This window comes from Hypomesus transpacificus, chromosome 4, assembly GCF_021917145.1.
Source record: "Hypomesus transpacificus isolate Combined female chromosome 4, fHypTra1, whole genome shotgun sequence".
NCBI classification, from domain to species: domain Eukaryota; kingdom Metazoa; phylum Chordata; class Actinopteri; order Osmeriformes; family Osmeridae; genus Hypomesus; species Hypomesus transpacificus.
The window spans coordinates 7,243,730-7,256,238 of record NC_061063.1 but is presented as its reverse complement, the minus strand read 5'-3'; the positions used below and the strand labels follow the sequence as shown (position 1 = coordinate 7,256,238).

Sequence of the window (12,509 nt, the reverse complement as noted above, 5' to 3'; positions counted from 1 at the left end):
TGTGTGTGTGTGCAGGTGAGGACACCCACCCGTTCACCTGCATACAGAGTAGTTGGTGGCATGTCAGAGGTAAAGGTACTCTAATTTGGTATTTACGAGCAGGGACTGCAGTGAGAAAACGCTAGCGGGCATTTCTTTATGAGCCAGATAAAGAACGTCCTGTAGCGTGAATGCAGCAGGAGGCTGTGGCCGTGGGCTGTAGGCAGGAAGAGCATCTGACCTTCTTCACTGGATTGCGCTCGCCCCCGCGACCTCATAGGCGCCTTCTTCTAAGCCACGCCCCCCTTTTGACCCCCCCTTGCCTGCCCCCCTCCACCAATCAGCTCCATGAATGGCTGCTGCCAGCTTGTCGCCGTGCTTGATCTGCCAACAGCATGGCTGGGTTTATCCCTGAACTGAAGCTGCATGACTGTGATGACTTGATTTTCTAAGTGACTGAAGAAAAACCAAAAGAGAAGCGAGTAGCAACAGCAACGACAGAAAAAAACTGACCCCCCTCCTCCTCTTCATGTCATTGTCTTTCCCCCCTATTCTCCTTCCTGTATCTATCCCTCACTGGATGTCTTATGTTTTCTCTGTCTCCCCCTTGTCTCTCTCTCTCTCTGTCTCTGTCCTTCTTACATGCCGTCTCTGTCCTTTCTCCTCTCCCCTCCTCTCCTTTCAAAGTCCTGCCCCGGCTCCCAGTCCACTCCACCTCCTCCACCTTCTCCACCTCCTCCACCTCCTCCACCTCCTTCACCTCCTTCGTCTCCCTCACCCCCAGCCTCGCCCCTGCTGCCGGAGGTGGACACAGAGGCCCAGAGTGCAGCTCAGGCCACAGGCCAGCGAGCTCTCACCTCTGCCCTGAAAACACAGTTTCTGTCCCAGACTTAAGCTGCCTGGAGCAGCCTGAATATCCTGCCAGTCTCTGAACAGCCTCCCCCCCATCCTGGAGGGTCCTCCCAGTCCCAGGCTTTCTCTCATCTACAGTTCTGATCTTTTCATGTCCAGTGACTCTGCACTTTTCATGAGATGTCACAGCACAATTTCTAGCCTAACCCAATGACTAACAGTTCCAGGTCATTACATCATCGGCCATCAGTCTGAGAGGCAGAATAACTCAGTTGAGTTGAAGTCACCTGAACTTGTTATTGCATGCAAGACATTTATAAAAACCACAATATTTTTCTATCCTCATGAACACATGGTATACAGATACATCCCCCATGTGCACATCAGTCTTTTGACTGACCTCTGTGCATCAGACATGCTATTCTATACATTTCTGACAGCTCTACAGTTTCACTTGTCAGACAAGGCAGTGAGGATGGCACATTGTGGTCCTGCCTGCCGTTCCCAGGCCAGTTTCTATGGCGCTTCTCCCCACAACGGTGTGTAAGAGGCCGATGCACTGCCAAAATGGGTTGCACTAGCTAGCATTTTTACCTGCCAGAGAATCCCTTTCCATTCTCCGCCGTGGAGCAGAAGGCCATAAAAACCACCCAGCTCTCGTTGTCCTTCTCCTTCTCCTCCTCCACTGCTGCCCCAGGGGTCTCGCCTGGTGAGACCACCCTGGACACATCCTCACTGCCACGCTCTGCTCTGACAGCCACCGCCAGATAAAACCCACACATTGATCCCTAACTCTGATTCGGACCAGAGACTTATTTAACAGATCGCCCTCCAGGATTCCTCCTCAGCCTTGACATCCCTCCTCTGTTGTTCAAACGACAGGAGGACACTATCCATAACCATCCCAGTGACTCACCATCCTCCTACACCTCCCCTTCCTCCCCCCCTTCCTCCCCACCTCCCTCCCTCCCTTCTCTGCCCCTACACCTCCCTCCCTCTCCTCCCTCACGCCCTGTCTGTTGGTCATTCCCCCACACGTTCTGTTCATTGTTCTCTGTCTCTCTTGGTCTCCCGTTGCTGAGCACAGCGAGGGAAGCGTCCTTTGTTTGCACGGCAGGTAAGATTACTGAGGGGGGCCCGAGGAGCAGTAGGACGGCCACTCCTCAGCCAGGACTTCCTGGAGGAGGAGGAGGAGGACGAGGAGGAGGAGGAGGAAGATGAGGAGGAGGAGGAAGAAGATCAGGCCCGAGGGCCCACTGTGAGAGTGTCTATCCCCATGCCAGAAGAGGAGTGGAGCGTGACAAACCCATGCCAGCTGTACCCAGCCAGGCTCCCGCAGTCCCCCATCTCGGTCCTCCTGTCGGGCCTGCTGGTGATGGCACTCACTCTCCTGTGGCTGGTGTTCATATGAGCCCAGGTCAGAAGAGCAGCGCCCCCTTCTGGTGACCCCCACCAAGGGCACTCGTCTGTGGAGAGAATGTCTGGGTTCAGACGCTGGTTTCCCCGCTGTCCTTTCTTCCTGTCCGTTGTTCTTGCTTCCTTTCCTCACCTCCTACGCAACACACAAACCACCACACACACACCAACACAGACTAGAACATGTCTACTGAGCATTCAAGTCACTGAAGGACAATGTTCCACTAAGGTCCTCCTCTCCAGTATTTTTCAGGAACTGATGAAACATTATAGGCATCTTCCTGAGATACTCAAGTACATTTTTTTGAGGACTCAAATGACCAGTATTCAACAGGGAAAAACCAACACGAGTGACATGGTATGACAGACTGGACTGCTTGTGTTAACCTGTTGCTCTACTTAATTTGCTCTCCTCTAAGACTCTTCTAAGTCTCTTCCCTCAGCGCCTCTGTGCCATACAACTCTAGCACAGTGCTCTGCTGTAGAACAAGATTTACATACTAGATACAGTAACTAGCTGCACATATATTTGGCCAACAAGTTGACGAAACCTCTCCAGGAATTCTAAGCATCTCTCTGCGATAAAGCAGATAGCCACTGTTAGCAAGCTTTACGAGAACTGTGTTTATATTTCACCGGAGGCGAGCAGGGCGGGGAGAACACTCCGACCTGGTTGAAGAGACAGCAAAACTCATAAGTTATTATTATCAACAAAGTTATGTAACTAAAATGGCCTTAAACTAAAGCTGATGCACTCCTTAGACATGGTGTACTTTGTTTACCCGAAATCTCTACTGGTTACCAAACAAAAAAGAACACTGGTTGCTAAGCGTTGCACTACTGTTGATAGTATGCCACTTCCTTTGCTTGCTGTAAATCTAACCTGCGTGTTGTAACAATCACTGCCCAGAGAGGGGGTGTGAGAGAATACTTAAGATTGAGCTACATTTCATCCAGTTCAGGTGTATAAAAAGATTTAAGTATAAAAAGATATTTCAACATTGCCTGGTGGCAGCACAGGTTGGTTGATTCTGGTTGACACTCAAGCTAGTTAACTATGTAAAAAAATCTTATTTTACACTAACTACATATTCTAGCTTATGTGCATAAGGTATGAAGCCATCGAAATGATCTTTTCCTCTTCAAGGATCACTCTTGAACTTGTAGCAAAGTTGCACTGAGACATGAGCAGGGACTGTAATAGTCTAGTAGATAACCTCTTGAAGAATGACAATTGTTCACTGTCATGTTTTAAAGCCTTCAAAAATGTTTACTTTGATACACTGTACCCTATCAGACAAGGGTGCTGAAGGCTTCCAACAGATCTATTGGTCGGTGCAAAAACCCACTCAAATTAAGAATAAAAGTGACCATTGACCTAAAGCTTACGTACTGGACTATGACTAAAATAGAAGTATGTGGACACTACTCTGGGATAGAACTACAGTATGTTTATCAATCTGAGTGAGGGTGCACAGTACATGCACTGTATGTATATATGTTAGTATGTGTGTCTGTATGTGTATTTGTGTGGGACCTACATGTTGTATACTGTTGAGATTATCAGAACATCGTCACTCCAACGCAGCAAGCCTGGAATGTTCACTGTGACACAGCCCACAGGAAATGAAGTCGTTCACTGTGACACAGCCCACAGGAAATGAAGTCGTTCTGTGCTGATTAGGCATTTTCTCCCCCTTTTGTCATTTAGTAGATTCATTTTTATTCTCTCGTTTTTATGCTTATTTCAGTAACGGTAATTTGTTGGAAACTTGGTGGCAGGTGTCACTGGCAGGTATAAACAAATAAAAGCACCTCATTAGGCATGTGTATTTTTGAAATTTGTGCTGGATTTGTAGGCAAATGGGTTTTGTTGTGAATAATTGCTTAAGTCGGCTTTTCTTTCCCTGTACTAGTAGGAGAACAGAATTGTCATTGGGATGACTCATTCATCAGGAGGGATCTCTAAGGGAGGCTGTCCTGGTGTTCAAGTGAAAAGAGGAAAACCTAATATTTGATCAATTAATTGTAAAGTTATGATAGGAATCATTTTGCACAATGAGAAGAAAGCCGTTTTTAAAACTAAAACTTAAGCAGTCTGTACAAAATCAAGCCCAGTTCATGAAAAGCCCATAGATATCATCAGCTGAGACTCAACTGAAACCATCAGACATAATATATAGCCTCTCCTTTCAACTGTGGAGAATTAGACCAGACTTCAATATGTGAACAGCTTAAATCAAATGACTTTTTTTCTGGTACAGTGCCCGGCGATGAAAGATTAAAAAGTAAAATGAAAGTAATTCATGATGCCTCTGCGCTACATAATTTGCATCTCTGAGCTGGGGAGTGTTGGTAATTGGCATGCGGTGTCACCAGGGCCTGCCTGGGGCTTGATCCTCCTCTCCCCATCCCAGAGGGGGACTTTTATTATGAAACTCTCACATCTCGACCCATTGAGGGGGATGTCAGCTTACTGGTGATTGATCACATTGTGCCTCTGCCTCCAAACCCCCTGGGAGCTCTGGTTTATTCAAGGCAATTAGTTTTTCTCTCTTGACAAGATTTTCCGCTCAACTTAATTGTTTATTTGTAAAATAAGTTTTCATTTTTCTGCATTAGATGAAGAAATATATTGGTCCTACACTTGCTGGGATGTGTTTGAAAAGGCAAACACCCAACTTGCATGGAACAGACAGTATTTCCTACATTTCAATAGTTCTGCACAAATCCTTTCCTTAAACCGCCTAGATAATATATGGCTGGGATTAGTAGTTGTGTTTTGGATGTCCATTGGCTAGTATGAACCTGAGCTTCTTGCCTGGGAAGATCAGTATAGCCAGGTAATTAGGGGGTGATTACCAGTAACTGACTAGGGATATGCTGTGTAGACTGTAAAGGCTTGGTGAAATGAGAATCATTTGAGAGGATTACAACTCTACTTGGTAATGATTATACAACTACACGAAGGCACAGGATGTTTGTGATGATCGTGACGCCTGAGTGAAAAGCTCTTATTCACTGAGTGTATGTTCCCCTAACAGAGCCCTGTGATGAAGACGCAAACCATCACGATCTCTGATGTCACCAACTCGGTGCGAGGCACAGTAGACAACAAAGAGATCCCCATTGTGCACACCGAGACCAAGACCATCACATACGAGTCAGCACAGGTACAGCACAGCATCCTGACAGGCCTCTGGAGACTTTCAAACCTTTCCAAATGGGCCTTGTGTAATGGTGAAATCACCTCTTTCCCTCCCCGTCTTCCTCTCTATCTCTTGATTTCTTGCTTGTTTCTTTGTCTCTCTCTCCTCTCTCCGTTTCCCTAACTTGCTCTCTCACATTTGTATCTGTGTCTCTCTCACCCCCCACCCCCCCTCCCCCTCTGAAGCCCGTGGACAGCCTGGCAGAGAGGGACACTGGGATGCTGCTGAGTGCCCAGACCATCACCTCAGAGACAGTCAGCACCACCACCACCACACAGATCACCAAGGTAACCCTGTCTCCAGCGTGTGAATTACGGTGGGGCTTGGGGGGGGTTGACCCCCCTAATTAAGACTTGGACGCCCCCCAAAAGAGGTGAAAAACAAGAGGTTGGGTGGTCGATACATTTATATATCGTTTTTACCTGTAATCGTAAATATTACTTAACGCCCTGGAGAAGAAGATGACCGCGCCCCCTTGATTGTTATTTTGTATAATTCCCTTCTCTCCTGTAATGCACTCATCACAGCACAGGCCAAGGAGACAGGTGCCTCCCCATGGCAACAATCAATAGCAGTCAATAGAGGACATCACCGCAGAGCTGTAATGAACTTGTGTTTTATATCAATCATGTCATTGGTATTGACTCAGCATATTGACATCTCGATTTTGACGCCAGCTCGGACTAAATTATTGTTGGTTAGCGGGGCACTTGTTTAAATAGCTCATGGAGAGGGCCCTTGCCTGGGGTTAGGGTCGCTGGTAGCCAGCTCTGTGTCTGTGGAGTGTTGGGACACTGAGCATGCGTACCTGAGCATGGGGAGTGGTAGACACAGAGGCAGAAAAAACAACCAACACACAATGCACAACCCCCAAGGTTGTAACAGCTCTTATCTGCTTTGTGAATCTGTATCTGTTTTCTGTGGAGCTGTTGTTGGATCTGGATGATTACGTGAGAATGAGGGCTGTGGAAGTGGAGGGCCTGTGCTCTCTCTGCCTTTCTCCCTGAGCCCAGGACATCCATTATTCCCTTTCCTCAACCATGTTTATATATCTGTCTCTCTGTATTTCTCTTTATCTCTTTCTCTCCGGTGGATTTCCCTCTCTTACTCTGTCTCTTCCTCGTGGATGTTTCTCTCTTTCTCTCTGTATTTCAGACAGTGAAAGGTGGGATATCAGAGACTCGCATCGAGAAGAGGATTGTCATCACTGGAGACACTGAGATCGATCATGATAAGGTGAGCAGGACACCAGCTCTGCATCAGATCTGCATCAGCTCTGCATCAGCTCTGCATCAGCTCTGCTCTCGGTGTGGTTGCAGACCTTTTCGTATTAGTTAGGAGAAACATTCATCTTTTTTCAGCTCGGAATGAATCGAATTGTTATTGTTACACATCTGTTCCACATCTGAGAAATGTGATGTAGTCCCAGTCTGTGTTTGTTGAGGGGAATATTAATCACTTTGTCCTCAGTGTGTGTTGCCCTGTGTGGTTTGTTTAATTCATTTGGAAAGAACAAAAATATATACACACGTGGCTGGGGGTGTTTATTTGCAGCTCTGATTTGTCTGGACTGAATGTCTTTGCAAATAAAGTCAGCATCTCCCGAATGCAGGCTTTCTGTTTCTATCATACGCAAATCTGTTTGAATAGTAACCCTGGAAACCCTTTTTCCTGTCTGTCCCCCCCCCCCCCCAGGCTTTGGCTCAGGCCATAAAGGAGGCCAAGGAGCAGCACCCAGACATGTCTGTTACCAAAGTGGTCGTGCACCAGGAAACAGAGATCACTCCAGAGTAGGCCCCACCACACCCCAGCCACAGTAAGTTTATACACACACACACTTAGACCTCCAAATCACCCTTCTCTCTGTCTCTGTGTATTCTGTGGTTGCCTCTCCATCCATCACCTGGTATTTCTGTGTCTTTGACCTCAGTTCTTGGTAGATACCCTATTCACCTGCCAGCATCATCTTTACAACACGCTCACGTTATCTGTCCATGCCTCCCATCAGCGGGCCAGCCTCAGGTTACACACCACTGCTCTGGATGCTCCAGTCTGACAAACACCCCCCTCCCCCCCTCCCCCCCTCCCCCCCCCCCCCCTCCCTCCACGGTCCTCTCTGGGAAACAGATTGGAATTGAACCCCAGAGAGAGAAAGGGAAATGTACTGCCCTGCTCTGAGCTCCGCAGTAAATCCCTCCCTGGCTGTGCCTGTCTCCACTGCTCACAAACACACACGTCTCTCTGCGGCGTCCCCCAGCCAAGCCTGATGTGTTGATGTGGCCAGATATGGCCTTTTGTACACAGGGAAGAGAATGCCACAGGGCTTTGGTTTTAATATGAGCTCGCTAAATGACATGGAACACGGTGTTGTTTTGTTCCAAACAAAGTCTTGATGAGTGGAGGACGTTAATGATAGCAGTCTCCAGTCTGATTACTCCACTGAAGCCATTACAGACTTTAATGATATGCTAAGTGGTTTAAGAGAGACACACGACACAACATGTAAAACGATAGGAGGATAAATGATAATCAAGGCGGGGGATGAAGTTTCAATCAACGGTTTAACTGCTCCGTGGCTAAATCTAGTGGCCGTGAAGCTCTGTGCAGAGGAGAGGAGACAGGGGAGGTTTCAAACCAAACTGCCCGTCCTTGCAATTTAGCAGCGCCGTGAAACGGCATGCATTTTCAGTTTACTCAAGCATATTCCAACATGAAACAAGGAGTCGCTGCATGAGGTCTGTAAACACTGGTGCCCATGTGGCTTTAATTGTGGCCTAGTTTGTGCTGCCAGGCTGGGGCCTCTTAGCCAGCTGCCAGGGTGGTATGCACTGTATACACAGAGTACACCCACCCCTCCCTCTCTCTGCCTCCTCTGGGGGTTTAGTATGGCAGCGGGGCCCTCCTGTTATGTTCCCCCCCGTGTCCCGCCTTGCGTCCGTGCTAGCCAGTGCTGCTCTTGTTCTCACACAAGTTAAATCAACTTCACTGTGTTTACTTCAGAGAGGCCTCTGAACACCGCTCACAGTGCTCCACCTTCCTCCTCTCCACCCTCCTCCTCATCACCCTCATCTCCTCCACCTTCCTCCTCTCCACCTTCCTCCTCTCCACCCTCATCCTCTCCACCTACCTCCTCTCCACCCTCCTCCCCTCCACCTTCCTCCTCTCCACCCTCCTCCTCTCCACCTTCCTCCTCTCCACCCTCCTCTCCTCCACCTTCCTCCTCTCCACCCTCCTCCTCTCCACCCTCCTCCCCTCCACCTTCCTCCTCTCCACCTTCCTCCTCTCCACCCTCATACTCTCCACCTTCCTCCCCTCCACCTTCCTCCTCTCCACCCTCATCCTCTCCACCCTCCTCCTCTCCACCCTCCTCCCCTCCACCTTCCTCCTCTCCAGCCTCCTCCCCTCCACCTTCCTCCTCTCCACCCTCCTTCCCTCCACCTTCCTCCTCTCCACCCTCATCCTCTCCACTCTCCACCCTCCTCCTCTCTACCCTCATCCCATCCACCCTCCTCCACTTCTCTCCAGTCTGGCTGGACTCCTTCTCTCCCTCTGTCTTGTTGGCCTTATTCCCCAGACATGTTTACCATCATTGTGGCATTAGGGTGGTCAGATTCTTATATTAGAAGAGTTGCGTCAATGAAGTGCTTGAGTGGTGACGTTATCATGTTTGGTCCCAGAGTAAAAAACGTTCCTTCTAGCCAGCCTTTGAATAGGATCCATTTAAGTGGTTCATATTCTCCTTAGTAGCCCTAAAGTCTCAAAGTAAATATAATGTCATACTTACAGTCATATTTGAGTGTCAGATTGAGATTGATGCAACTCTTCTGATATAAAGTAAAGTAAAGCTCCCGGTTCTCCGCTTTTATTATGATTTACTGTTTGAGGAAAATGTTGGTCATGTTTAATCCACTCTACACCTCTCTCACTTTCTCTCTGTCATTCTCTCTCTGTCTCTCTCTCGCTCTCTCTCTCTGGCTCTCTTCTTTCTTTTGTCTTTCTGTTTCATAGCTGCCAGTGGAAACAGGGCACCAGGAACAGAAACACATGCAGCTCTTGCCCACCCTTCCCCGATCGTGTCCCCTCTCCTACACGTTTACCTCAGAACCCCTCCCCCCATCAACACCCCCATCCCCAACCTCACTGCCTTGGACAGACACACCAGACCAGATCTTCTAACTGCCAAAACCTGAATGACCGAACAACATCAAACTATCTTTTTCTAAGTGTAATGAAGTAAAAGAAATAACATTATTTGACTTTTTCACCTCTCCAATTTGTCTGGAGATTTTAAGGACATTTCCGAGGGCATTCGATCTTTTAGTCGTGTCGAGACTTAGTTCATATTTTTCTATGGCTTTTCTTACCGCTGTAATTGGTTATCAATATTTTCAAGTTTTGAGGGACATTCTGGAAGGCAGGATTGTGGGTGATTGATCTGGGACTCTCCACCATCACAAAGATGAATTCCTCTTCAAGTTTAAAACACAACTGAGTTTAGTGTCATCTCTTGTACAGTAAAAGTTTATTTTATTTTCCCTCTCAATGTCAAAAATATTTTTTCAATTTAAGTGTAAAAAAGATTGATCAAAACTGGGGGGGACCTTAGAGTGTTTCTCCTCTTTTGAACGTAATTATCTGGTGAATGATATTTTCATAGATTTATTATTTTAGTTGTCATTGTTGTAGTCAATCGAGTAGCTAAGGATTCAGGAGAAGGAAGTGTATTTAAAAAAGCATAATTTAATTAATTTATTTATTTTCATCTTTGTCTTACTTTTGTGAATTTGTCCAGCATTTAGATGACCCGTCTGTTCACCACTGGTCTATAGTCACATGTTTTTGTATTAGGTCACATCACAGAGCATTCCAGTCACCAGCTACAGCTGGGTTTTTGGGTGGGGGGGCATGGCAGAGGCAACTTGATGTCCTGCATTCATTTGTATGTATTTCTACTTTTCTACCAAAGGGGGCAGTGTGTACTCATCCACAGAGAGGAACAAGCATGTAGTCTTTCTGCAGACAATATATCCATGCCAAACCCAAACAGGATTGGGATTAATTAGGGTTGATGTGATGCAGAGAGCAGCCATGAAGGGTGACAAAGTAACTGATAAATGAGAAACAAGCAGCAAACAGAGACCCACATCACAGTGGATATAAACCTTTCTAGAGATCTCTGTACGTACAGTAGCCATGATGCTAGCAACTGAAGTTTTACAACAATTTTGTAAAGATTTCTATTCTTTATACCTTTTATCTTTGAGATGCAATGATTTGGATTAAATGAATTGACCCACAATGACGTACACACTGTCCCTTCAAGCATTACCAACATTGAAGCTAAGATGACAGACAGCACATACAGTTTGTAAATGTTCTGTCTATTTTAACATGATGCTTTTATAGTAGAAATAGTATTCTGTACAGAAGCCGATGTGTTGTAGTTCCTTTGGCGTGTTGTCCTCTTAGCTGCGGCACTCCCTTTTCTGCATTAGTCTGAAATGAGAGTTGAGACCAGCAAACACAGGCCCCGTAGCGTGCTCCCTCTGTCTCTCTCACTCTCCCTCCCACTGTCTCTCTCACTCTCCCTCCCTCTGTCTCTCTCACTCTCCCTCCCTCTGTCTCTCTCACTCTCCCTCTTTGTTTCTCTCTCTGTGTCATCACTGGAGGAGATGATGTAATAAAAGAGCACCAAGCACTGAATAAAAACAAACGTGGACTCTGCAGTCGTCGTTTCTTGTCATACAACACCCCAGCATCTCTTCAGACCGATTTGAACCTGAGTCGATTGCTTGTAAATTCACGTAAAATACTACAAAAAAACGTCCTTTTTGTTTTTCTTATTTGGGATACGGAGAACTCTGCAGGCTGTTGGGAGGAAGGTGGTCTGAGATGAAGAGGGGGCGCTGATGCTGCAGGGGCCCTGGAACAACAACCCCTCAGACAGCTCCCTGCGTCTGCTCTGAGGTTACTCAGCCCCTCAGACCATCAGCTCCGCTGGTAGATAGATCACATGGTCAACGTCGTCTTGCTGTAAAGGAGAACTGCTGGGTGCAGACATCGACAGCTTCCGGATGTTATTCAGTCACACTTTTTTTTACTGAGAGGGATTTAGTATGACATCACTCTGTAGCTGTTTTGAGATCAGTCCTTTAGTCTTTGTTTCGGTCCCTTTCACAGTGTACAGTTCTGGATACACCCAGAAACAAGGTGTCAAGTGAGCTCACTGTTGTCCCACATGAGGTAAACATGCTGATATCCTGACATAATCCTCAGTGTCTACCCAGAGTACTGCAAGCAAGGTAACTGTGAGCCAGTAGGATTCCTCGTTGATGACAACTAGCATTATATCCCGAAGGACCAGTCACTGTAACAGAAAAAGTCAAGTGTAGAGCCCAGGCAAGGACACCATTATTTACTTATGAGTCAATAAAAATAACAGTTTTTTGACTACTGAATGGATGGGATAGTCAAGTAACGCACTCTTGATAAATAGTTTGTTGTTAAGTGCATTTGACAGACCATATTTTACGTTTACTGTACAATGTCATCGCAGCCATCTTTCAGGCAGTAAAGAGCAATCTATTTGCTGGTTTGCGTTCATGGAGTTTGAATGTTTCTTTAATAAAGTGGAATCAACACGAGTTCATACTATTCTTAAAGAATTCTCGCAGGTATGTGGAACACAGACAATTGCACACTGAGAATGTTCCAGATGTATTCCGCATGGTCTCTATTTGCTGCTACAAGTTCACTCCTATCGTGTTGTACATACAAATCATAGCTGAAATGTAAGCGTGCATGGCACATAGCTCTGGCGAAGGTCTGCGGAGCCAATAAATAATGTAATGAAAGAAAGTACCTCTACTCTCAGGGCAAGGGGCTGAGCCTGACAGGTCTGCACATGGCCTTGGATTCATATTAATAAACACACCTGGAGAAACAATTACTGTTTTTCAAAGACAGCTGGTGCACCATATGTAGCTGAAATCTGGGTCCGGTGATTCAATCTGCACCCAAAATGTTCACGTGTTTGTCGGTTGTGTTCTTTCT

The 12,509-nt window shown here is 46.6% G+C and overlaps 1 protein-coding gene across 10 annotated transcripts in view; it reads left to right on the top strand.

The window, feature by feature from the left end:
- The window catches only part of epb41a (erythrocyte membrane protein band 4.1a), a 34,807-nt gene extending 23,625 nt beyond the window's left edge, over positions 1-11,182 (top strand). For all 10 annotated transcript variants that reach the window (XM_047019579.1, XM_047019580.1, XM_047019570.1 and 7 more), the window contains 5 exons: positions 5,292-5,420; positions 5,642-5,743; positions 6,612-6,692; positions 7,152-7,272; positions 9,465-11,182. In XM_047019579.1, the coding sequence (XP_046875535.1) occupies positions 5,292-5,420; positions 5,642-5,743; positions 6,612-6,692; positions 7,152-7,250 (411 nt within the window). In that variant the 3' untranslated portion in view covers positions 7,251-7,272; positions 9,465-11,182. The remainder of the gene's footprint in view (positions 1-5,291; positions 5,421-5,641; positions 5,744-6,611; positions 6,693-7,151; positions 7,273-9,464) is intronic.
- Positions 11,183-12,509: the final 1,327 nt, after the last annotated feature.